Source organism: Asterias amurensis, chromosome 2 (genome assembly GCF_032118995.1).
Source record: "Asterias amurensis chromosome 2, ASM3211899v1".
NCBI lineage: Eukaryota > Metazoa > Echinodermata > Asteroidea > Forcipulatida > Asteriidae > Asterias > Asterias amurensis.
In genome coordinates, this window is record NC_092649.1 from 28991517 (window position 1) to 29017437 (window position 25921).

General features: G+C 36.2%; 2 protein-coding genes across 3 annotated transcripts in view; both read right to left on the minus strand.

The window, feature by feature from the left end:
• The window catches only part of LOC139933755 (plexin-B-like), a 46844-nt gene extending 41260 nt beyond the window's left edge, over positions 1-5584 (minus strand). For both annotated transcript variants that reach the window (XM_071927949.1, XM_071927948.1), the window contains exons 1-2: positions 5360-5584; positions 193-1422 (exon numbers count right to left, since the gene is read on the minus strand). In XM_071927949.1, the coding sequence (XP_071784050.1) occupies positions 193-1422; positions 5360-5449 (1320 nt within the window). In that variant the 5' untranslated portion in view covers positions 5450-5584. The remainder of the gene's footprint in view (positions 1-192; positions 1423-5359) is intronic.
• A 383-nt stretch (positions 5585-5967) lies between these two features.
• LOC139933760 (plexin-B-like) overlaps positions 5968-25921 on the minus strand; it is a 34487-nt gene continuing 14533 nt past the window's right edge. The window contains exons 15-39 of the mRNA XM_071927958.1: positions 25726-25907; positions 25070-25224; positions 23933-24050; positions 23290-23426; positions 22798-22962; positions 22075-22210; positions 21223-21459; positions 20664-20840; positions 19497-19719; positions 17597-17736; positions 17310-17437; positions 16809-16874; positions 16004-16078; positions 15160-15226; positions 14755-14901; positions 14165-14321; positions 13660-13760; positions 13241-13349; positions 12099-12202; positions 11157-11321; positions 10759-10922; positions 9462-9609; positions 9182-9322; positions 8612-8686; positions 5968-7901 (exon numbers count right to left, since the gene is read on the minus strand). Coding sequence (XP_071784059.1) covers positions 7797-7901; positions 8612-8686; positions 9182-9322; positions 9462-9609; positions 10759-10922; positions 11157-11321; positions 12099-12202; positions 13241-13349; positions 13660-13760; positions 14165-14321; positions 14755-14901; positions 15160-15226; positions 16004-16078; positions 16809-16874; positions 17310-17437; positions 17597-17736; positions 19497-19719; positions 20664-20840; positions 21223-21459; positions 22075-22210; positions 22798-22962; positions 23290-23426; positions 23933-24050; positions 25070-25224; positions 25726-25907 — 3422 coding nt within the window. The 3' untranslated portion in view covers positions 5968-7796. The remainder of the gene's footprint in view (positions 7902-8611; positions 8687-9181; positions 9323-9461; positions 9610-10758; positions 10923-11156; positions 11322-12098; positions 12203-13240; positions 13350-13659; positions 13761-14164; positions 14322-14754; positions 14902-15159; positions 15227-16003; positions 16079-16808; positions 16875-17309; positions 17438-17596; positions 17737-19496; positions 19720-20663; positions 20841-21222; positions 21460-22074; positions 22211-22797; positions 22963-23289; positions 23427-23932; positions 24051-25069; positions 25225-25725; positions 25908-25921) is intronic.

The following is a 25921-nucleotide window of genomic DNA, read 5'->3' on the forward strand; positions in this document are numbered from 1 at the left end:
AAATGTGTAGGCCCTGCCCATGATTTGAGGTATGCACATTACATAGTGTAAATTTGTTGAATAGTTTTAAATAAAAACTTACTGTTGATGACCCAGGGCAACGGTTGTTATCTAGGTATCCTACAGCATATGTACTACCCAACATATACATTACAGAGTATGCATTTGTCAAAGCATTTAATCAAAACTTACTGGTGATAACCCAGGACAACTGCTGCCTGCCAGGTATCCTGCAGTGTATTCATGACTACCAGGACCAGTCCGACATCCATCCACAGCAGCTTCAAATGCAGCTTCTATGTCACTCATCTTGTACATACACAGTGCTGAGCCTTTCTGGGGTTGTGGAACATCAGTGACTGCTGGGTTTGCAGCATTCATTGCAAACACAGCATATAAAACTTCATCATCAGCATTCAGTGATAATGACTGAGATAAATCAAGCCCCGCTGGTCCAACATGGGCAGCTTGAACCAAAGTGTACATATTATCACCAGCCCGACTATCACATTGGATGAGAATCTCTGTGTACGAGTCTAGGTTAGGGCTGTCATGGCAAACTCGACTCATCTTTGAAACATGTGCATCATTCCAGGTATCCTCTTTCCCAAATGAAACAAAGTATGTAAATTCTTTCCATATAAAAGAACTCACATAACTTATGGGAAACAAAGCACCTACACTATTCTGGTTCAATCTGACATAGTCATCATCAATGTTAGCAAACATGAATCCCTCACCTGGAACCAGCAATCTTCTACTAATAGGTGGGACAGACCAAGACTGACATCCTTCTTCACAGTACGAGGTAGCTACATACAGTCTTGAAACACGTGCACCATTATAAAGTCCTGGTGCTACAATACTTTCAGTTGTGTAATTGCCAAATGCAGCAACCTCAGCATCAATCTGACCAGTAGTGCCATCTTCCAATAAATCATCCTCATTCCTTGATGCACACCACCTTATTCCCCTTGCTGAACTCCTCTCACTTCCACATGTAATAAGTCTGCCTCCATGCAGAACCAGAATCTTATTGTAGTTGACATTCCCTTCCTCTACACCCGTTGCTGTACCGACATTCACAACCTGTACCAAGTTCTCATCCAGTCTGTAGATGTAGTTGACTGCTCCGATATAAACATCACCAGTGTCAGGATGAATAGAGAAATGATCCAGCTGGGTTTTAACAGTCTGTTCGACTTGAACTGGATTTCTGAAGGAAGCCAATTCATAGGCGGAGAGGTTTCCAATCCAAGGCTGTGATTGAGAATAAATGGCTGGAATGCAGACAAAGAAGAGCAACAAGAAAACCAATCTTTCCATTATAAGTGATGAAATTTTGCTCTTAATCTTCAATTGATGGTCTCTCCTCCAGCCAATTTGCTCTAATTGGTCTCCCACACCCTCAGATGGTTCAATCTGAGAAAAGTAAGTAAATAAATATAATAAAGCAAGAATTGTTTACAATTTATTTCGGATGTTCCGAAAAAAAAAATACAGGCAATGCACTTTGGGGAAACTTTTTAACAAGCCGGGCAATACAATTGCAAATTAGTTTTTAAAAAGGCGTTGATGCTATGATTTTCAAAAAAGGAGCAGACCTATTTGAAAACTGTGAAATCATAATCTAGGGGTTTCAACTATTTTCTCTAGACTCGGATGACTGATTAAGCTTCACATTTTACAGGTTTGTTACTTCATGCATGATTGGGGTTTGGGCACACATGCCATGGTTATGGTCTTTGTTGACATTAACAATGTTGTCTGCTTGCTTAAAGACATGCTTGAACAAAAATGTCAAGTCGTGAACTTTCCTGAATTTCATTCAAAATGTTTGCAATCATAAGGAAATCGAGTCATATAACTATAAATAGATTTTAATTGTGTAAGAAAACAATCATTTCGATTACCCTTATCCAGGGCTTTTCTGAAAGATTCGCGAAAAGCTCCGTTATGTAATCACTCATGTTATATCATAGTTGGGAGCTCCGCTTTGTTCCAGCGTGGAGGTATAACAAAGCAAACTCCCAGACATGACGTCAAAGCATCGCATTTTGACGCGCACCATCAACGGCAGAAGTGGTTTTTAGTTTTTCAAAACCTTGAGGTTGGGGCCTCATTTTTAATCGATAATTGCGAAAAATTCACAAGTGTACACGTATCAAAATTACATTTCAAAATACACATATCAAAATTACATGGTGAACAAACGCATTATAAACAAGTAAGTTGAAATAGCATTTCCGTTAAAAACATTCCGCTCAAGTAACCATTTGAATTTCCTGGCACTTCAAAGCAATCACAGAACCATGTACCAAACAACGTAAACCTATTAAGCGTAAACATTCTAAAATTTGTTCTTGGACAATTGTAACACTTGCATAGTAGAGTTAGTTAACTTATGTGTGTTTACTTAGTAGGTTGCTCTTACACCTTGTATCCTTTACCTATACAACAAAACCAGCCATAAAAATAAAGAAGTTGATATTATAACCCACAGTTTACCAGTGGTGAGTTTCTGTAATAATTCAGCATCCTTTTGGCGTTTGCATTAGACATTGAGCGACCTGTCAATTACCAAGTTGTTATCGAAGTGAAAGTACTAGAAGACCTTTTTATCCCAGACTAGTGGCTGCATTACCAATTCTTGTATAGAATTATTGAGTATTTAATGAGTAACAGAAACAGTTTGAAGGGTTTGAATTCTGGCTGCACAATACATTCGATAAGTTAGTTTCGATTGATTGTTTGTTTCAAGTGGCCATTAATTTACAGTACAAAAGTTTAGTCCCAAGCACCAGAGATAAACAACAAGTATCACTATCAATATCATCATGTTTTCTACAAAGTGAGGCACTAAATGCCAATGTGAGAATGTCTTACAATATGAAGGAAAGGTATACTCTTAAAATTTACTCATACTCGGTTAGATGGGAAAACTGTCCGTATCCAGCCACCACTTTTCAATCATTTTTATAAAAAGGAATATACTTAAAGTTGTGGCAGGATACAGAAACTTTTCAACAACAAAAAGTTTATATCTCACACGGATACTTCCTGCTACCTGGATTTTTCGTCAATATGCCTATCTCAAAAACGCTACCACTGCTACCATCTTTAAAAAATTTCAGTTAGTTAATTATATGGTCAAGTTTATATCGTAAGAGGTCCTGTTTTCGAAATGTCCCTTAATCTTGTACCTCTGTGTGCGATGTAAACAGCCCCTAGATAAAAAATTGTGTGGTTTTATTTGCCAAGCAAAGAGTCTCCTCTCCCTTGACCAATACTTAGAAATGCGTAAGGCTCCACTGGTTATTTGCACTTGTAAATGCGTTTGATATTTTAGGCATTTCTACCAGGGCCTGTACAAAAATATGTCATAATGTTGAGGCCATACAAAAATATTTGCCCACCCAAAAAGTTTCATCAAACACTATCTCAACTCACAATTTATGATGATCAAATCATGTGACTGAATTTTTTGCTGAGCATTCTGAAAAAAAATACAGAGGCTTAAAGAAGCCATGTGCCTTATATCATTTTCTAATATTTTTGCAGATTTTTATTTTTTAACCCTCATATCAACATTATTAATATTAAAATTTAAATATCAGCTAGTTGATTAAATTATCACTGTATATTTATTATACGCTTTATTATAAATATTAAGAAGAAAAAAAATTTTTAAAAATAAGATTTGAAAGCTAGTGATTATTCACACTTTTTATTATTATTTTTTAAAGTTTTTGCAAGTTACCATGGTAATTTTTAAAATTTAATAAAAAAATATTTTGAATAAAATGAAGACAACTGCTGGCTATAGAGTCATACACAGAGTCTCAAAGAATACTTGTAGTCACTGCAGATGTTTCTTCCATGTATCGTAGCGTCATACGTTATCGACCCTCATATGTTTTCGGTCCCCAACTTTGATTCCCGTTTACCGCGAAATTGTGCAAGCTGCACCGGTGACAGAAGCTATGCAGTTTACTCACGGTCGGCATTTTCATCAGGCTTTAAATCATGCTGAGAATAAAGTATCCTGTCGTTTGTTATGCTCAAATATTTATAAAATGATTGATTTTTGGTACTAATCACTAGTTCATTACTATGCCAACATTTCAAACATCATCCAACCTCGAAAGTTCAAAACAAAATTACTATCTGCTAGATTGAGTTTCATTCTGCTATAGTCACTAGATGGATCACGTGAAGTGGTTACTATTTGGGATTCTATGGTGTGCAAATGTGGGGAAAATATTAAAATATTTTAAGTGAAAATTACAATTTTTTTTTTATATATTTACTCATGCATACTGTAAGAAATTCCGATAAGCGTAATAAATATTAAGCCTACATTAAAGAGAAAATATAATAGATTGGTTTCTTATCTCCTGAAACCAAACATTACTGGTCTGAAATGGGTGGAAACGGATTGCTGTTAAGTGCGAGTGCATCAAGGGGGGTGGGGTGTTTTACTTTCGTGCCTTATGATATCTCTGGATTCTAATATATAGTAGCCATAATGCCTTAGGACAAAAATGTAATTAAATTTGTTAATTAGTAATTGAATAATATTTTTGATTTATTTTGAACGCCATACTAGCTTCTGAATATTCAATAAAATACCAACCAATGAAAGGTGTGAAAACATATGACGTTGCTCCAATGTCGCGCATGCATAAGCACCACTTAATGGCGGACTGTCTCTCGCAACGTAAAACCAAAACTTAAAAAAATTCAACACACCATGAAGTGAAAGTGTTATTGTTAAAAAATTGGATAGATGATTTGAAAAAAAAATATTTAGTTTTTGATTGTGAACAATTTTCCCGTTATCCTACTGAAAACACATGACACCAGGATATGTTTGCATACTTCATATTAACAAATGAAGAATTAGGGCATCGGTTGATATATGGCATCATTATTTTTTCCCCAATTCAAAGAAAAAGGCACAATAGCGTGAAAACTGGTAAGAGGAGGATAGGATTTAAACGAGTTTTCATAAAATCAAAGGTTGCGACGGACAAGAACAGTAGGGCAGCAGGGGTCGATTTCACAAAGAAATAGGACTAGTCCTCAGAGATATACAAATTGCATGGATAGTCCTAAGTTAGTCCTAACTCGAGATAAGACTAGTCCCAACTCTTTGTGAAATCCACCCCAGAAGCCTTTACAGCAGAGGTGTGGGGGAAAGAAATTAGGCACGAAAGGCCGAACTCTGTTTTCTAACAACCTCGTTTGCCAGCCCGGTTGTTTAGTTTAATTACACTACATGTTCAAGTAAATATCCAGACAAAATGCATTTCAACACAATGAAATATTCAAACAACAGTAGCTTCAGAAAACTTACCAAAAAGGGAGCGAAACTTGTGCTGCAAATCTGACACTTCTCGAGTACCCCGTACGCCGTGTATGTGTATGTACGTCGTGTCGACAGCATGCAGACGACATTGCAAGTGAAGTAGTATGACGATGCGCAGCATGCACACTCCGTGGTTTCTGACTCGACTACGCATGCGCGAGTTTCCAGTTTTCAGGGACTTCCCCAAAGTTTGGTTCAACGACTTCTTGCGGACCCCTTCCTTTCTCTCAACCAGAATCAAAGGCTCCCACGAAAAGGTTGAGCAGCCGAGGTCTTTTACCTAATGTAGTTTCGGAAAATGATATTTAATTAAGACTAAACTGTCAATTGGAAAAAATAATGGTTACCATAACCTTATATTGTGGTTTTTATCTCTGTCCGCAAACTCTGACTTGGTTTGTGATGCAAAGTAGTACACTTTTAATTTTAAAAGTAACATGTTTTATGGTATCTAATTAAAGTTTTCGTGGAATAAAAAGCATGAGAGTGTTAACTAAGTATGTTACGTAAAACACTCATCAATTACCATGATTTTCGCCGCCGGTTTTTTTTTTAAGGGTAAACATATATAAATGTTATTGTTAAAACAGTTTTCGTTCTTGAAGAACTATAAACTATACACACCAATGTAATGTATTTATTTTACTTTGTTAACAATAAAATAAATTGTTAGTTTTATCTACTTAAACATATGCCTACGTCTGCATGAATATTTCTATATATAAAATATGTCTTGCTTTACAATGGAAAAGTACTATTTGCTATTTACAAGCTTACAAAAAGTTTTGTTTTAAATAACAAGAAATGCTTACTCCCCACGTCCCCTCCAGCACAAACGACTTCTTACAGTCTGTTTGGAGAAAATTTCTAAAAAAATTCACTTGAAATGTTGTCGGATTAAAATAAATGGTCTGGTCTATATGGAATCTACATTGAAGGGATTATTTTAGCTGCTTTAAATTCTAATTGAAATCAAAGATTCACTCTCATTTCATGTTTAACTCATTTCATGTTTAACTAACACATTGACTTATTTCATACTAATTATTTACACAATTTTTTAATAAGTGCATGGTTAGCTATCACCCCCCACCCCTCTAAAAAATAAAAAATAAAACAAAATAAATCATAAATAAAAATCAGCATAAAAAACACAGAATGCACTGCTTACATATAGTCTTGTAGTGACTTATATTGCTATTTGTATTTGTCAGGCAAATAATGTTTATATATATGTTTACAATAAGATTTGCTTCAAACATAATACAAAATGATTTCCGACATTTCTGAGTACAAATTAAGAAAGATCAACAAAATGATGTAAGGGAAACAAATTATTATTAATTTTGAAAGAATTTGTGTGACCCTCTTATTTTGAGGGTGTGATCTTTTGGAAGTTCATCTAAACTCATAGGATTCCATCTTTAAAATGGTTTATGTTTTAAAGGTTTTTTTATGCACATTCATTCTTGTACGTTTTTTATTTGAAAAATATACATAGAATAAAAAAGCTGGGAACCTCATTAGCCATCACCCTTTTCACTAATTTCAAACACCCTAGGTCTATTACGAACTCACATGATCATTACTTATTGTTTAATAATGAGTTCTAAAAATAAAAGGATTTCAGGCAAAAATATTTCAAGAAAAGTTTTCCCACCATGACCATCTTTAAATCATTACATTTTACAAACGTTATACACACCCTGTACCTAAATATCACAGAGCTGTTTTCCAAAAATTATTATTGGTATAGTGCTGATAAATTCCTGTCAATAAGTCTGTTGATATTAGAGTCTTATTTAGCGCAGGTATCCACCTGTGGTGCTCAAGGCGCATGAACAAAAGCAGTCGCTTTTTGAAGATATATGCCCTAGATGTTAGAATTTTTATAAATTATGGGACCGATTTATGTTGCACCTTATAAGAGTTTGCAAGGTACCTTTGCGCACTAGGCAGAAACACAGAGCGAGCCGTTTCAACCCTACTGGGTTCTTGTATGTGTATTACATAACACACAGGACCAATGGATTTACATCCGATCCAAAGGACCAACTAATAATGAATAAGTGTGTTGCTTAATATTAAGGTCATGTGTCGCTACTGCTGGGACTCGAACCCACACTTTGCGGATCTGGTGCGCTTGACTACTCGGAAGGATTGCCACGCTGCTGCCAGAAAACGGAAAGATAAATCATAGAAATTTTTTGTCCAGACAGACACTGCATAAACACTGGCTGTCGCTTAAAAACTGCAGCTGATTCACACTTTTTTAATGCCACTTTAATGTGTCAGATTGCTGTGCCGGGTTAAATTTTATGGTTGTGATTAGACGATGTATAAAAGGGGCTGGGCCTTATGGACCTGTAAATTACTCAACAGCCACCACTCGGGAAGTACTACAATGGGTGGGAACTTTGTAATTCTACAAAGCCTCATCCCCACTGGCGAGTGTGACTTGCACCTCCTCAAGAAGGTATCCAAGGTGGGCTTCTTCATATTCTGGCTCAGACTCAAGAACATCCAGAATCTGAAATAAATGAGAAGACAGAATGACAGGATTTTAATATTCCACCATCTGGATTCTACTTCTGATTTACATCTTTCAACCACCACTTGCAAAATGTGTTGTTTATTATACTATCACTATACATTTTTATTGAAAAAAAAAAAAAAACATTTTGTTACAATGCAAAATTATATTCTTTATCCCTGATGCAAATTGAACATATATCAAACAATATGCCTATACAACAAATAGTTGAAATAAGTGGAAAGAAGGCATATGAGGCACTTTTTGGCTAATTTGTATCATTATATACAAATAACAAATTAAAAGGCAAGCGGAAGAAAAACATTACCCCTCCCCCCCCACAAAAAAAAAAAAAAAGGAGGAAACAAAAACATTTTAAAAATCAAGGAAAAGCAGATTTTTTGTTAGGCTCTGTTTTACATTGGGTATGAGAAAAAAAAGAAAAAATTAAAAGGCAAGAGGAAGAAAAATATAATCCCCCCCCAAAAAAAAAAAAGAAAAAGAGGAAACAAAAACATTTTATTAATCAAGGAAAAACTGATTTGTTGTAATGCTAACATAATTGGGTACGAAAAGCTCTGGTTCTTTTGTGACCTGAACAGAAAAAGGAGCTCACGATTCAATGATGGTTCACTTTATACAATTATACACAGAAATGAGAAATAAGGTAGAGCGAGAAAATTTAATTTTGTAGAAGTTGTCAAAACCTTCGGATTGAATTTGTTGACAATGTTCCACAGTCGCTCAAGTGTATCCAACTTGCTGAACAGACCGGTGAAATTCTGAGAAGAAAATCATAAAGAATTATGCAAGTAAAACATATGAAATGTATATCAAATCTAATTATATTAGTTTTGGTTTTTACCCATACACCGATTTGTGTTAGCACTGTATACTCGGTACTTTGCCTCCCCCTCCCCCCCCCCCCCCCCCCCGAGTCCTGTGAAAAAATATCACAGGCATGTTACGTGGTTGGGATTCGAACCCCAACCCTTGCAATTCCAGAGCAGTGTCTTACCAACTAGACTACCGAGGTTGCCCGGTAGCTAGAGATATGTTAAATTTCCATCGGATAAAGAACATTAATTTTTCACAGGACTCAGGAAAGTACTGGTATTGGTAAAAACCCAAATTAAATATTCTTTATCCCCGATGCAAATATAACATCTCTCAAATCTAATAACCTCTTCCTGTTCATTTATTTGGTATTCACATTATTTTGCGGTGGTTAAAAGTCCACAGTATGTGGCAAGGTTGTAACACTGACAAGTTCCTACCTCACAAGCTTTGTACAGTTCCTTGTTCAGCTCCTGTGTAGGCACCGGTGACAAATCCCGAACCCCATTATAGAAGTCCTCTACTACATGCTGGTACTTCTGCTTCTCTCTGCCGTACAATAACTTATTCACAGAGGATTCCTGTCAACATGAAATAAGGTTCAAATCAAAATCGATTTCTAAAAAGAAAATAGCTTCTTGTATTTCTACAGTTTCTAATTTAATTAAAAGGTGTTGCTCATGGAAAAAATGGGGGAGATGTGTATATTGTTTCAGTTACCTGTCCAAGTTTATGTGTCTTGGTGTCGTGCACATCATGAAATAACTGACCAATCACATCCATGCTTGCCCCGACTGAGCGAGAAGGTAGGATGTCAAAGATGTAGTCTGGATGCTTGATGGCATTGGACCAAAAACGCAACGGTAAACTACAAATAAAAACCCAAGTTTTATTATTGGTTATGCACTGTCAGTGCACTCGCACAAAAACATTTATTGTCTTGCAGCAAAGGCAGCTATAATTTCGGTCATCATTTCAATTTGTTATAAGTTACTCCAGTGAATTTTTCTTTGTTCAACTTAAAATAAATAAAGATTTACCTAGTCAGTTTCCTTTGCGATTATTGTACACTCCAAAATTTAATTTAGGAGTCCTATATTATGAAATGTAGAACCTTTGGGTTAGGGCTTTGCAGCAATGCCTGTCTCTGTGATGGCAATTTAAAAACCTTTTTCTTCCGTCTCTGTGATGGCAATTTGACCTCTTTCTCTTTTGTCTCTGTGACAGCAATTTGAAATCCTTAAAGAAAGTCTGCTTGTGCAGTAAGATTCATTGAAAGTTCTTATACTTCACAGGCCTGATGTTGGTCGGTAGCCCTTGAGGAAACTCGGCTACAAATCTGCAAAAGCCTTTCCCTCCAAAAAAAAAACTGTTGCTCAGATATAGAAAAGGTGTTTTACTCTGTGAAAACAGTGCTCAAAATACAAGCTCTTTGGACAACTGTTTTGCAATGAATTGGCAAAATATATTTTTATTTGTACACATATGCCAATGTGTTAAAGGCACTGTACACGTTTGGTAATTGCCAAAGACCAGTGTTCTCACTTAGTGTATCCCATCATAAGCATAAAATAACAAGCCTGTGAAAATTTGGGCTCAATTGGTCATCGCAGTTGCGAGAAAATGATGAAAGAAAATATACCCTTGTTGGACGAATTTGTATTACCTACAATGCTCGTTACCTAGTCAGTTTTTAAGTTAATATTTGTTTTGAGTAATTACCAAACGTGTACCTTCCCTTTAAGCACTATATTTACCCAGTACTTTCCTGAGTCATGAGTGTATGGGTAGAACCAAATAACATTCTTTACCCCTAATGCAAATACATAATTTTTTAAACTGTCAGCCATCAGCTGGACAAATGCTCCAGGTTTTTGTTCAGTCCAAGTACTCAAGAATTACTGATATTCAATGTCAACAATTGGAAATTCAATTTAAAATCTAAAAATAACTCCAACTCATCAAGGTCAAGTATTCACCAGGAGAACAAGAAAAGAAGAAGTCACAAGCAACTTACATGTTACTCTTCCAGATGTGTGTGATTTCCGGGTCACTTTCTTCCAAATCATGTCGAATGGCCTGGCTGTCAAAAAAGTCAAAGAGGTACTTGATGGCCTTGGGGGCGCTCTCCACTGACAGAATGGTGTTGAACATGTCATCAACGTACTTCTGTACAATTCCCTGTTGGAAAGCAAAGAAAACGATGAAATAATTCACATGAAGGGAGAACGAGAAAGGGGGGAGAAAGTGTTTGAAATGACCCCTACCCCACCTCAAACAAGTCATGGATGAACACCACTTTGATTACAGCTTTTCTTTGTTTCGACAAACCAAACCAAAACCAAAATGGGAAAGTCTCTCCCACCCCTCATACGCCACTGCAAAAAAAAAAAGTTTACAGACTATTTTGCTAACCTTTGTTGACATGAGTCTTGGGAATGAGATCTCTTTGATCTTCCTGCGAGTGATCTTATTTCTGAAGGTGACTGATCTCAACCCGCTGCAGCATTCTTTGGGTTTTGTCTTCTTGCCGTCCTCCTCATCGTCATCGTCATCATACCCACTGTTGTCTTCTTTCACCTTAGACACAAACATTGTCAAGAATCAATGAATTAATCTCTTGCCTGGGTGATTAAATTGTGCAACCCACTACGTAGGGTGGGGTTTGGCCAAGTGGATAAGAGCATCGGACTCAAGTTCTGATGTCAAGTCATTGGGATGTGGGTTCGAATCCCGGTCGTGATACTTGTGTCCTTGAGCAAGACACTTAACCAAAAGCTTCTCTCCACCCAGGGGTAAATGGGTACATGTTAAGGGCAGAGATGGCTAATGTGGATGATTAGCTTGGAGCGCGGTAACTCGCAGCACCGGCTGTATAATCCCAAGGGAGCTGAGATGGTTTAAGGAATGAAATATATGGCCCAGTGACATGGGGTAGTAATGTCACAAGTGCTTTGATACACCCGTCGAGCTATGATAAAGCGTGAAATGAAAATGGATTATTATGTAAAAATTTATTATTATTAATTTCCACCAACATCAATTTCTAACTGATTTGATAGAAGTTGAACAGCCAACAAATATTACAAATATTTCTTGTTGCAAATTTTTTTTTGATGGCCTCCCATCGACCCTTGCAGGAGTCTTTCTTAAAGGCAAAGAAAGACTTTGCTTGGGTAAAAACTTGAGACCAACAGCTTATTTTTGTTTCTCCATATTTTTAATATGCCTGTGATTTTTTTTCACAGGATTCGGGAAAGTACTGGGTATTCAGTGCTAACACACATCAGTGTATGGGTAAAAACAAAATTACTATCCATATTTCTTATTGTGATATTCCCCTTCTCCGTTACTCACCAGATGCCAGTCTTTGATACCTTCTGTTGTCTCTACTTCTACAACGGTATATCGACGCTTGCTGTAGCGTTTATTGCTACCCAAATCATCAAATCCAACATTAACTAGTAGTAGGAAAAAACAAAAATAAATAAACAGCAAACTATTAAATGTGCAATGTAGTTTTTTTGTTTATATGTTTGTGAAGGACATTTTAATCTGTTTTTTTGCGACTTTACTGATTTGTATTATGTGTCTGTTAACTTTTTTCTTTTGTATGGAGGTGTCTGTTATTCATGACTTTACCGATCTTTCATTACCCCCCCCCCCCCTTCTAAATGTTTTGTGCTTTTCGTTGTAAAAAAAAATACCATTGATCAGAGTGTTTGTTTTTTCTTTATCAATAGAAACACCAATCGACGGTCATGGTTCACCAATACAATCAAATCTGTTCAATGGGACTGACAGAAGGGGAAACCCCTTTTATGCCCCACTGGTAACCTTTTGTGTGTGTCTATTCATAGAAAGTTATAATAGCAGCAAATGCATTAGGCATGGTATGATGACTTGCAATAGAGCAAATCCAGGGTGTTTATTTCTAACTGAACTTCCTTCTAACATTGTTGTAGGATGTAACCAAACTCCACAGGACATATTTTGACTAGACTTTGCCTGTAAAAATGGAGCTTATAAAAAAAACAATCCAAATGTTGCAGAAAGAGATGCAAAGGATTTGCTCTTTTCTCAGCAAGCAGGCACTGCATTCAGCTGAAACTTTCACATCTGACTTTAATTGCATCTTTCTTGATAAGTTTGCCTCTAAATAATAATAATAATAATAGTCAGATTTGTAATGCGCACATATCCACCCTGCTGTGTGTTCAAGGCGCAGAATAAGAAATGCAATGACCAAAGAACCCTACCTATGGCCCTACCTAAGAGAAATAATATTCCCAAAGCCATGAGTAAATGGCAAACACTAACAAATTTAAATCTTTCAGAGCATTCAGTTAGGCTTTTTTTTTTTAACGTAAAGTAGAATTAATGGTCTCATCCAACTCTTCCTAATAACAAAACAAATGCCAGAAACTTAGTAACATGTAACATAATCAGCCATTGGGTTTGAATCAAGACAACTTAAAAAGATGTCAAAATCAACTTACCGTATGCACTTTCTTCATTTCCCTGGGAGAACTTTAGGATTGGTCGGGACAGAGTTGCATTGTCAACTTCTTGCCTCTCTACAATCGTCATTTGATCGTTATTCCTAACCTGTAAGTAGCCATGGATAACACCAGTTACAGTGACTATGATGTTGACAAAAATAACAGAAAAGACAATTTTAAAACAAACCAAAAACTACTGAAAGGTTTTTGTAGCCCAGGCAAAAAGAAAAAGAAAAAAAAAAAATTTTGCATAATTTTGCTCTCAATTAGCATCCTGAAGCTAATTTCTGTAAAGTTCTGTATTAAAGTTAGAAGAACTGTACATCTTTTCAATCGTGAAAAAAAAACCTAGTGTTTCTGTTTATTATTTATTGTGAGGTCAAATACTTGGCGCTGTACTTGTAGATGACACTTACATGGAACTCCTTTAGCATATTGATTCTTCGCCATTTGTCAGTTGGTGGTCTGAGATCCATGTCTGTCAACACTAGACGACCACTGGTGCCACGATGCCATTCTGATGGTGAAACATGGTTTTATTCATGGTTGTATATTTGGCTGTCAATTTATAACAAAACAAACTTGCCAACTGAAAAAAAGTAGTACACTAAATACATATTGCCCAAATCAAACTGAATTTGTTGTACATGGAAAATATTATCTGGGGCCAATTTCACAAAGATCTAAGATTGACCATAAAGGCAAATCAGTCGTGAAATGCAATGTAACGATATGGTGATATTGAAAATTTGTCTTGCAATGAATTTTATTGCTTTATGAAGTCAGCCACTGATTTGTTGATAAACTTTTACTTATAGTTTGAGCTCAATGGGTTTATTGGGTTCACTCCATCTTTGCTGGGTGAGGAAAAGGGGTAGGGGTCACCAATAAACTTCTTCGCTGGAGATAATTTTCACATACCGAGACTGACTTGGTTGGCACTGGGTCTGCTGGAGTAGGGTTTGTTGAGATGGAGGGCATCTAAGATCTTCTCCTTGACTTGTGAGATGGTGTCTACGTCTTGCACCTTGACTTCCTTGATAACGGTTCCTTTGACATCAATGAGCACAATGATAGTCTGAAAGGGTACCAGATCAAGAGGTTCAAGAAACGGACAACTTAGGCAAATAGTTTTCTTTTGTTAAATGATTGAGTTATAGATTGGTACATACTTCCGAACAAAAATTAACAAATACCACAAAAACAAACTTGATGAGAAGCATTGCAGCTGTTGATAGTCTTAACAAAAAATTTGCGAGGGCTGGTTACCATTCCTGGATGTTGGGCCAGAGATACAGCTGGTACCCACTATCATCTCAATAAACGTGGATGGATTTGATGTACTGTGCAAATACCGTGACTATTTTCTGCTGTTTTAGACACTACGTTCTTTTTACAATTTTCCCTAAAATTAAGCATTACGTTGACAAAAAACAATCAATGACATTATACCTTTAAATAAACAAATCTTAGTCAACGAATATCACTTGTATCAAACAACAAAAACTCACAAGGGTATTGAACTCGATATCCTCTTGTAACATCTTCTCAAAGTTGAGAGAAAATCTTGATCTTCCAGTGAAGACATCGACAGGACCACTTTCGGACACGTGTTTGATGGCACGGTACAAGACAAACAGAGGATAGGCAGTGTGACTCTGAAGAAAAAAAGATTATCAATAAATAAACATTCTTTTTAATAATATTCAAATATTCCTCAAAGAAGCAACGAAATAATATAAGATGTCAATACCTATGCATTCAAAATACATGTTTTACCGAAAATATTTGACATAGGATACATTTACCAAAAAAATAGGTGTTTCATTGGTCCAAATTTGATTGTCGGCAGTTTGATTGGATGTCCACCTTAGAAACATCTTAAGTAATTTCATTTTGCATTGAGTTATCCATACCTGAAGTTGGTCATACAGACACAGAGCAACCCAGTTTGATAGAAGCTTCTCTAAAATACTCTCATTCCTGAGAAGAAAAAGAAAAAGAACGGAAACAAAATTGACTACACTAGATTCAAGCTCTGGTGTTTCTGATCAGCAGAGTGTGGGTTCAAGTCCTGTTATTGGCACTTGTATCCTTACGCAAGACACTTCACCATTGTTGCTTTGTCATTTGGATGGGCCATTAAGCCATAACAATAGTAATAATAATAATAATAATAATAATAATAATAATGAAAACTTATAAAGCGCACAAATCCATGAAAGTGCTCATGGCGCTAAAACACAAACAATAACATTAAAATAATATACAATAACAACAACTAAAACATAAGCCTAAGAAATCTAGAACATGTGGTATAGCCATAGGCCCTGTTTGTTGTGTACTGCACATTAGAGAACTCAGTGACACTTATCGCAAAGACAAGGGTTTTTTGGCAGTGGCTACAGAATGCACCGCAGCATCATGTAAACATTTTATGGTTCTACATAAATGGGTCTCACAATTAAAAACATGGCTCTGAGTGCTTTAATATGCCCCTTTTTTATTTTACAAGTTTGAAAAATTAAGTATTGAAATAATAGTTTAAAGTACAAAGTGTTTTTAAGTGTAAAGTTTTGAAAACTTTGTTTGAGGAAAAAAATAGGGTCTTCAGCAATGTGATGAAATTCAATTTTTAGTTAAATGTGTTTACTATGAAAAATTTGAGATTAAACAGTACCATGTTTTGATCAGAACCACGTTACATGCAGATCGTCTTATTAATAAGTTGAGTTATTAATTTGATGTGATGAGTATTACCTATGGAAGAGCTGTCGAGTTCGGCCATTGTCAGCAGCGGTCTGAATGAGCTCCGTCATCAGAGTGATCATAATGCTGAATTAAAAAATACAATATTATTTGTATAATAACTGATCTGCCAAAAAATGGGTAGATATAATTATGAGCAAGATGTTTTACAATTCAAGTTTCTCATTTACAAGCCTTACTAGTTGTTTTTTTTCCCTTTATACAGATGTATTTTTAGCTTTCCCGAGATCTGAAAAAACAAACGACATGAGTGGAATTCGAACCCATGACATTTGCCATTCTAATGCAGTGGTCTTACCACTGGACCACTGACTTACATTGTAGCCCAGTAGCTAGATGTGGTACCTGATGCTAAAATATTTTATTCAATCTGCTCTAGCTAGGCAAAGGTTGTGGGTTCGAATCCCACCAAAGTAATATGCCCGTGTTTGGTTTTACAAAACTCAAGAAAAAACTAATAACATTTCCTGATACACATCTGCGTAGAGGCAACAAATAAATTATCTTAGGATTTCCTCCCCTCTACAGGACTCAAAATGCACCATGTGTAGAGTGTTTATCAATTATCCACACAAGGGGTTAAACCAAAATAATAACCAAAGAATTATTTACTTTTGATGTTGCTATTTGCAGGAGACTGTAATTTGAAGCAAATAAGCATTTAGGGGACAATAAGTTTTCCAGTGAGCAAAAAGAGTTTTAGGTTGAACTTTTTGTTTTGTTTTTGTTTGTGCCAATTTCTATGTACAACCTAAATAAACAAATGAAACAAAAGTTCAATAAAATATATACTTACTCAGTCAAGTATGTGAGTTTGTTCTCCATGATCATGGTGAGTGTAAGCAGGGACGCTATCAACTGCCTAAATAAGACAACAGAATATGAGTAAACAAATGTTTCCAAAATACCAATATGAAACAATAATATAAGCTTAGGCTGAAACAGTGAAGGATTCAACGCCCCCGAAAATACATTGAATGTGTTTTGATGAACTGAAAAAAATAGAATCATCTGAAATTCTAGCTTGTTGGTTGTTAGCGTACTGCTGATTTATAAATAACATTTTAAGTAAAGAATTTTGTTCACAAATATTTCCAAACAACATTACTTCTAAGGGAACTCTTCCTCAAAAATTGTTCATACTCTCAAAAGCTGCAGTACTTCTCACCAACTAAGTTTTTATGGAAATTAATTTTTGGAGTCGTCATCTTTAACTTAAGTTCACTTATCAATACTTTGTTGCTCTTTCCTTTAAGCACTAGATCAAGATTTGTATCAAACTTAAAAAGTAGCTTACTTTTGTCGGATGGATAACTTTGAGTTGCTCTCTGCATCCAACGTCTGAATCAGAACAATTAAGAAAGCCTTGTTGCTAAGAAGACGAGAAAACCTCATCATTGCTTTCTGGACATTTTCATCTGGGTACTAAAAATACAGAACAGATTGGACAGGAGAACATTATGACATCTTTTGAAAATCTGATTGATTTATGGCCAAGTTGCTACTTGAATAAGTCGTTTATGTTTAAAAGATGTAAATCTGCCAGTGAGTAAAGTGAGAGGCAAGAGAATGGCAGACACTTACCTCTTTATCCTGAGTGTCTGGTCTCTCTTGCCCAATGAACAGCATATTACTGGCGTACTCTTGATGACTGACAAATGGCATTCCAATTCCATGCAAGTCACTCGTCAAATCTGTCAAGTCTGTCTGAAGTTCCGCAAAGGCTGATGAAACGAGTGATTGAAACAATGAGGTTTTACTGGCTGTAGGCTATGACTGAATCTGCATCTTCTGCTGAAGGGTGACTCTTGTTACTTATATTTATTATAACTTTATTCAACTTTGCCCTGGAAATTGTTATACAGGCGCGGATCTAGGGGGTGGGGCAGGGGGGCACTTATATTCATGGCATAACATATTTTTGTAGGAATTTCATCACCCAGAGTGTTATTTAACGTCAGCAGTAGGCTTATTGTTAATAATCTTATTACAGAAACGCTTGTCAACTCGGATGTACAGCGTAAATTCAGTTTATTGTCAAAAAGAGGGAGAAACATCTCACTGATAGACTCAAGAGATATGTGTGATTAAAACTTTCTAGGAGTCCCAAGTTACTGTACATATATTTTCCAGTAAAATTAGACTGATATTGAGAAAAAAAAATGTTTCTTGAACTAAGTATTTAGGAACACGGAGGCTTGATTTTTCGACACAAAAACTCTAAAAGCTCAGAGCTCCAAGGGGGCGCCCCCTGGACCCCCACCGGGGCTTTACCCCTGGACCGGGGGCCATACAGCCGGCTCCCGGACCCCACCCTTTAAGTTCCTTTGAGCAAAAAACAAAGTATGACTACAAAGTTGTGCCCCCCCCCCCCTGTTAAAAAAAACTGGATCCGCGCCTGTTATTGACTGCATTTTTCTACAACAATTAAAATTACTATCCAAGCTACAAAATGGTGTAAAATTTCAAAGCAGATAATGGCATGCAGGCCAGTTGACCAGAACCTCTACAAGGTAGAGATTGAAAGCGTTTGATTTTTTCCAGAGGGTAGAAAAAAAAAGAGGAATCTGATGAGAAAACCTCTGTGGCTTATGAGAGAATAAACTTAATGCAGATCTTCTCTTCTCACACTAGCTAACCAGGCTAAGCAACAAATTAATAGAAAACTGGTGTCCTTCCGAAAGAATTTCATAAACATGGTGCCATCACTGAAACTTTGACAAGTCTAATCCACCAAAATTTAGGTCAGTTGTTTGTAGGATTTTTGTTTAATTTTTTTAATAGAAACTCAAACTGCAATAGAAAAATATGAGACACGTTTGAAATTCAAGTCATTTTAACATTCTACTACTAACATCAACTACATAAAATAACTAGGTTTAAAATCTGGTTCGAAAATAATGTACTAGAAGCAATGAAATAGGAGAAGAGGCCGACCTAAAATGAACTGGCACCAGACCATCCAGCGGGACTTTCATAGGGTCAATAGAGGCTGGAGCGATGTCAGGACACTGACTGCTGACCGATTGGACGATGCAGGAGCCACTAAGTCTAAGTAAGTCAACGAAATAATTGCATAGTAAGCTTGGGCGATATCACGAGATTATCGAATATCGCGATATTAATTTGGAAACGATTTCAATATCGGATCGATTTGGTTTTAATCGAAATATCGATATATCGCGATATATCGTGATATCGATTAAATATCGCAATATCACGATGTATTTCCTAGCTGAGACATCTTGCACCCCATAGGTTTGGAGTAAAACCAGAAGAATAGGTCATTAGAACACCTCTCTTAAGCTATGACTGTCTCTTCTACAACTTTCACTTGGAGTTTGAAGACTGATGATGTCAAATTTCATTAATTGCGATTATATCGAATATCGCGATATATTGTCGGGGATATATCGTGAATAAAATAAATCGATATCGCCCAAGCTTATTGCATAGCAATGTTATCTTTGTAGGACCTCCATACCTTGTTTGATCTCATCCGACAAATCCTCTTCCAGGGCTCTCATATCTTCCTGGATGAGTTTAGCTTCTCGTTTAGATCCATACAGCTGAGTTATGAAGCACAGAACAAGGAAGAGAATGCAGACCAGGACTGCTCCACTGACTGACGGAACTATGAATGGTACCAAATCAACAGGGGGATAGGAACAGTAACCTATACGGAACTCTAGATTGCTGTGAATTACCTGCAGAGAGAGGAGAGGAACAAGGTGCAATTAAGGCTATGAAAACATGTACATGTTTTGGTTCTTGAAGCCACCAATACATTGTCTCTAGAATACTACTAATCCTAAATTTATCTCTCGGTGTCCAAGTCAAATGGTTAAAGCCAATGGACACTTTCTGAACAGAGCGAAAATTGAAAGTTCACAGATTTACAAATAACTTACAGGGTTTACAGAAGGTAATGGTGAAAGACTTCCCTTGAAATATTATTCCATGAAATGCTTTACTTTTAAAAAAAACCTTGAAACAATTATCAATTCTCGATATCGAGAACAACAGATTTAATTTAAACACATGTCATGGCACAGCGAAACGTGCGAAACAAGGGTGAGTTTTCCCGTTATTTTCTCCCGACTTTGATGACCGATTGAGCCTAAATGTTCACAGGTTTGTTATTTGATATATAAGTTGTGATACAAGAAGTTTGGTCCTTTGGACAATACTGTTTACCGATGTTGTGAGATTGCTTTAAAGGCAGTGGACACTACTGGTAATTGTCAAAGACTAGTCTTCACAGTTGTTGTATCTCAACATATGCATAAAATAACTAACCTGTGAAAATTTGAGCTCAATCGGTCATCAAACTTGCAAGATAATAATGAAAAAAGCAAAAACCCTTGCAACACGAAGTTGTGTGCGTTTAGATGGTTGATTTCGAGACCTCAAGTTCTAAACTTGAGGTCTCGAAATCAAATTTGTGGAAAATTACTTCTTTCTCGAAAACTATGGCATTTCAGAGGGAGCCGTTTCTCATAATGTTTTAGACTATCAACCTCACCCCATTACTCATTACCAAGTAAGGTTTTATGCCAATAATTATTTTGAGTAATTACCAATAGTTAAGTTAATACCAATACCAATACTTAACCTTTAAGTTAAAACTAAAATTGTTCTCAAAACTTACCCAGACCACAGGAAGACCTCTTTCAGTGTCTTGGCCGTTGAAGTCACCGTCAGGTGGTTTTTCCTTGGGTAAATTACAACCAAGACCAGTCTCTTCAATGAAGGTCACGGGGCATCTCACTGGTCCAACAAACACCACTAATTCTGATTCAGTGATTGCACTGTTGATTTGTTCACCCTGAATGAACGAGAATATTCCAATCGTACATACATTAGTAGTTGCACTGTCAGTTTGTTTACCCTAATTTAAAAAAATATGTTAATTATCCACCTTAAAAATAAAATCACAACTTTTGTACTCCTCCCCATTCGCGGAGATTTTTTTTATAACATTGTGCAGAAGAAACGTCCCTGTCATGTCCCATTCTCGGGATAACAACCACAATAGCTACATTTTAACAGCGGATATACTTGGGGACCTCTTGCACGAGAACTGGACTTGAATCAAGTCTACACAGAAACAGAGAGTCGGTACAGACTCAGACATTGACACCCGAATCGTACAGCTTTAAACTACTGATTGTATGTTTATTGGTCTAAGGTAATTGATAAAACCTCACCATGATGGTCATCAAATCTCCCTTCTTCTCAAACAAGTCGTTCTCAAACTTGTCATACTCTGGATCAAGAAAGAACTCCAAGTCAACGTCGTTGTCTTCTGACCATGTTAAGAGGTCACTCACACCGTCCATAATGAAGCCAAAGGTCACGTTAAGTTGTGATAAAGAGCTGTTTATGGCTGATGTTATATTCGGCGTGAAGCAACGCATAACCTCTGAGCCGTCCACAGCACAATTCTAGTAATGTAAAAAAAGGTTAGTCACCTAAAATGTACCCTAACCAAAATGAAGCAGTGTACTTTGTACCAAATTTCAAATAAAAATACATATTCAAAGCCGAGCGCAAAAACGAGAAATTAAGATTAAGGTGTTTTAATGTAGAGGTGGCAGTTTTTAGTTAAAATCATTGCGAGCAGTGGCGCAAATCTTGAAAAAAATCTTGACAACAGTACCCATTGCAGTTTCTGTGCAGGCGGTGCGAGATGCTTAAGAGTTCTACTCTAGGCTCAAGAAACTAATGACATTTTCCATCTTTACTTTATCTTAAATTTCTTAACAGATCTCATGGGCAAAAACATATTTAAAGAAAACTCAAGAAGACTGCCACTAATTGGTTTAGGCTATTTTAGTTTAAAATTCTAATTAAGTCTGTATTTTTAAATCTGCAAAACGGAAGCAAAAGGTGGAACAGCCTTGGACAGCCACCCAACCTTGTTTCTACGTGCCTGGTAAGTACAGCTATTGACAAATGGCATGTTTTCTTGTGAACTTGTCACAATAAATTGGAAACAAAAATCTTCACTTGATAAAAAGTATGAGAAGATTCAAATATTGTTTGAGCTGGTAACTCGCCTCCACAAACTCAATATTGTTGGGTCCCTCACTGCTGACAGATCTCTTAGTGATTTGAGAAGCAACTGTAACAACAAGTGAAGCCATCTGGGCAGTGTCTAGATGAGTCCCTCTGACAACCATCTCCCGACCCCCACTGAGTATTGACAATAACATCAAAGGGTTAAAGACAACAGAATACAAGTAGCAAAGCTAATCTGATCAGGAAATAATGAGGTTATTTTACATTTTAAATTTCAAGCGCTTTCAATGAGATTGGAGCTTTAAAGACCTGCTTTAACAAAAATGTCAAGTCGTGACCTTTGCTGAATTTCATTTGAAATGTTTTCAATGAATAAGGAAATCGAGTCATATGATTATAAATAGATTTTAATTGTGTTAAAAAAACAATCAATTCGAATATCCTTATCCACCGCTTTTCTGAGAGATTTGCGTAAAACTGTTACGCAATCACTCTCAAAACGTCATAGTTGGGAGCTCCAATTTGTAAAGCCGCTTTGTTGCAGCGTGAAGGTATAACGAAGCAAACTCTCAGACATGACGTCTGCGGCAGAAGTATTTTTAGTTTTACAAAACCTTTATGTTGGGGCCTGATTTTTTAACCGATAATTTAGAAAAAAAAATCAGAAGTGTGCACATATCAAAATTACATTAAAATGGTGAACAAGTGTCATTATCAATTTCGCATGCAACTTAACAACTATTGCTTGTAGATGTACTCACGAATAGGTACTGGTTGTTGGACTGACTTCAGTAATGAAAGGGTTGTTGGTGAAATTGTACACCTCGCTTGTTTTGTCTGCTCCATCAAAAGACATCTTGAGAACTTCTTTCTGCCCAACAGACCCCTCAGAGCTTGTGCACACTGCTTCAGTCTCTGTCACTGGGCTGTAATTAACCATAGTCAATATATATTTAGTTTGCGGTAACACCATGTGTGTATCTACTTGCCAGGTAGAGTTTGATCTTAGAGAACTGTCTTTCTTCATTCTACTACCGCGGAGTAGATTTATCCGATGTTCGGGAGACTTCTCAGTTCTGAAAAGAACTGTCCTGTAAGCATAGTCACACAGCAGAAGAAACGTCAAAATATGTATATGTTTACTGATGATAGACTATAACAAAGATCCTCCTAAGGCTTGAAACAAAATCTCAGATTACAGGCTCGACCTTGAGTAAGTGATACAATATCTTTATTGTTATGCCTTTACTTGCCTTGTTATGTTGCAAGCTGTATCACCAATGAATGCCTGAATATTCCGTCCTGTATTTAGAGCCATTCCATTGATTGTTATACGAGTCCCACCAGCCGCTGGTCCAAAACGAGGACTGAAACTTGTAATAGATGGAACCTGGCAGGAAATTCAGAATCAGAAAAATAAATAAAGTAGACACTAAACATCAAACAGACCATGTGTCCTTCTATTTTTTAATAATCAATTGTTGTCTTGATCTCATTGGAAAAGAAACAATTAATTTCTTTATATTTTCTTGGACTAACTCATATCATGGGATAACACTAGGGCTAAAATTTGTCATTGGTGGATTTTGATGGAAATTAGACTTAATAAATCTGTAATAATGCTAAGCTAAGGCCACCCCAGTCCAAAGTTAATTGAATACAAGAAATTAAAGCACTGCAATACAATCTGGACCCAATGTCACAGATATGCTTCACCACAAAACATGTTGTATACAACATTTATGGCTGCTTAGTTCCTGCTCATTTTGCTTTTAAAAAAAAGGTGTAAAAACCATAGTGTATTGAAATAGCTCTATGATATTTGGCCGTGGAATGAAATGTAATTACATGTAAGTATCCCTACATCTCTATTATAACAGTTGCAATCAAACTTACCCTATATTGAAAGTTGACGTCTCCTGAGCTTTCCTGAAGTGTTGTTCCATCACCTCCCCTGACCGTCAGAGATACCTGCACCACACTTTCAACTCTTGATTGAGTTAGGCAACTTACACTGTGGAATAAGGTCATATTGTATTATATCTTACATACTGCAGTAAGTTTAATGGGACCATTCAAAATAATCTAGTGTTTGACAACTGTGTTTTTTTGTTATTACTTTGCAGTAAATAAAATGTATTTGTTAGTTTGTTTTCACCCCTGACAACCCAGTGAGTTTTGAATTCTGTTTCTTCAAATAATTTTGTTTAATAAAACCTATGGCGCAAAAAATTATATAATTTAGTGGGGAAGTAAAATTTTACCATGTAATATATAAGTAATACTATACTTGACCTCAGTTATCGGCAACTTGAAATCTATTTACAATTTTGCGCAACTGACTTTCATGTTATCATTCAACCTTTGTAACAGTAGCACAAATTTTGGCGTGATTTCCAAAAATGAGGTTCCTAAAATAGCATGCACAAATTTTGTTTCAATGTTAATTTTAACAACATTTTTCATTATATCAAAATTGAAATTGTTTTCCTCGCAAATTGCTATAGAAATTATTTTTTTCAAGAATTTAATATAATATTCAATTTAAAAAGATTCTTTGATTTTTATAGAAAAATATAGTCTTTGCTTGAATTGTTTTCTCGATTTGATTTGCGTGAGACTTGGGCAGTCTTGAACAGTAGTTGTTTGAAGACAATTCCAATCCAAATCCAGAAAGATGTGAATGCACGGTTTTCAACAATTTGTAAACAAAAATATGAATGAAAAATGCTGCTGGGAATCACATAAAGACTGTGAAATATTCAGAACTCTGAATTGATATGATTTGCCTTCCTTGAGTTTTACAGTAATCTTTTCATAGATTTGAATAATTCTGAACTGATAAATTAAGACAAAAATGTCTTGGGTTAGAATGTCCAACAGCTTTAGTGTGCAATTGTACTTGGAAAAGCTGAAAAAATATGTACAACATGTAATACTAATTATTAAATTTTGTAATGTTAGTCTAATTTGATAATGACTTAATCTAAGATGGAAGTGACACATCATCTTTGGTTTGATGAAACTTCTTACCTGTGTCCAGTTTCATAATAGGCTTCCAGTCCATCCAGATGGCATTCTTGATCTCCAATCATCACATTCAGTACAGTATGGAACCCTCTGCCAATATCTGTACCTATTACAGATACTATGGTGTTACCTTCTATTGGTCCACTCAATGGATACACCTAGTATTAAAATTGACAAATTATTGTGAGAAGACTGTAGTCTTGTCCTTTCTCCTCTTTATTTTTTGTTGTATTCTTATGGGTGATTTTAATACCGTTGAGGGTTAATTTAACCCCCTAAAAACACCCACCATATTCAAACCTCTGTATAAATATATTTTTAATAGACCTCTGGCATATGATGTTACATTCTCACTGAGGCAAAAGGAGGCAGATCATGATATAGCAGCAGTGTGACCTCGGGGTACAAGTGGCGCTGGGCATAACTCAAGGGGTCTGTTGTCTATAAACTGGATGTTGGTCATTATTTTCGTGCAGTGCTTTGAGTTTTGTATTTTTATTTTATTTTGTTTGTATTGTTTCCTTTTAAAATTCTTTGTTCACTTTTTTGCAAAGGTGATTAATAAAAACCATGCTCACAATTTAAAATAAGGAATAAAGAAATGAATTATTTTGGCCTCGGGTCAGAACATTTATATCTCAGCAAAAAAATCTACTCACCCCTTGGAGGATTGGATCAGGGCAGTTGGCGTTATTATTGTGGGTAACCCACTCTCCTTCCGCTGTTGTACAAGACTCTCTTAGTTCACACATAGCATTACACCAAACACACTCCAGCTCTGGCCTGGCAGTAACACACCGACTACAATCTGGCTTCAATACTCCACACTTGTAAAGTGTTGCTGTAGCAATGAAA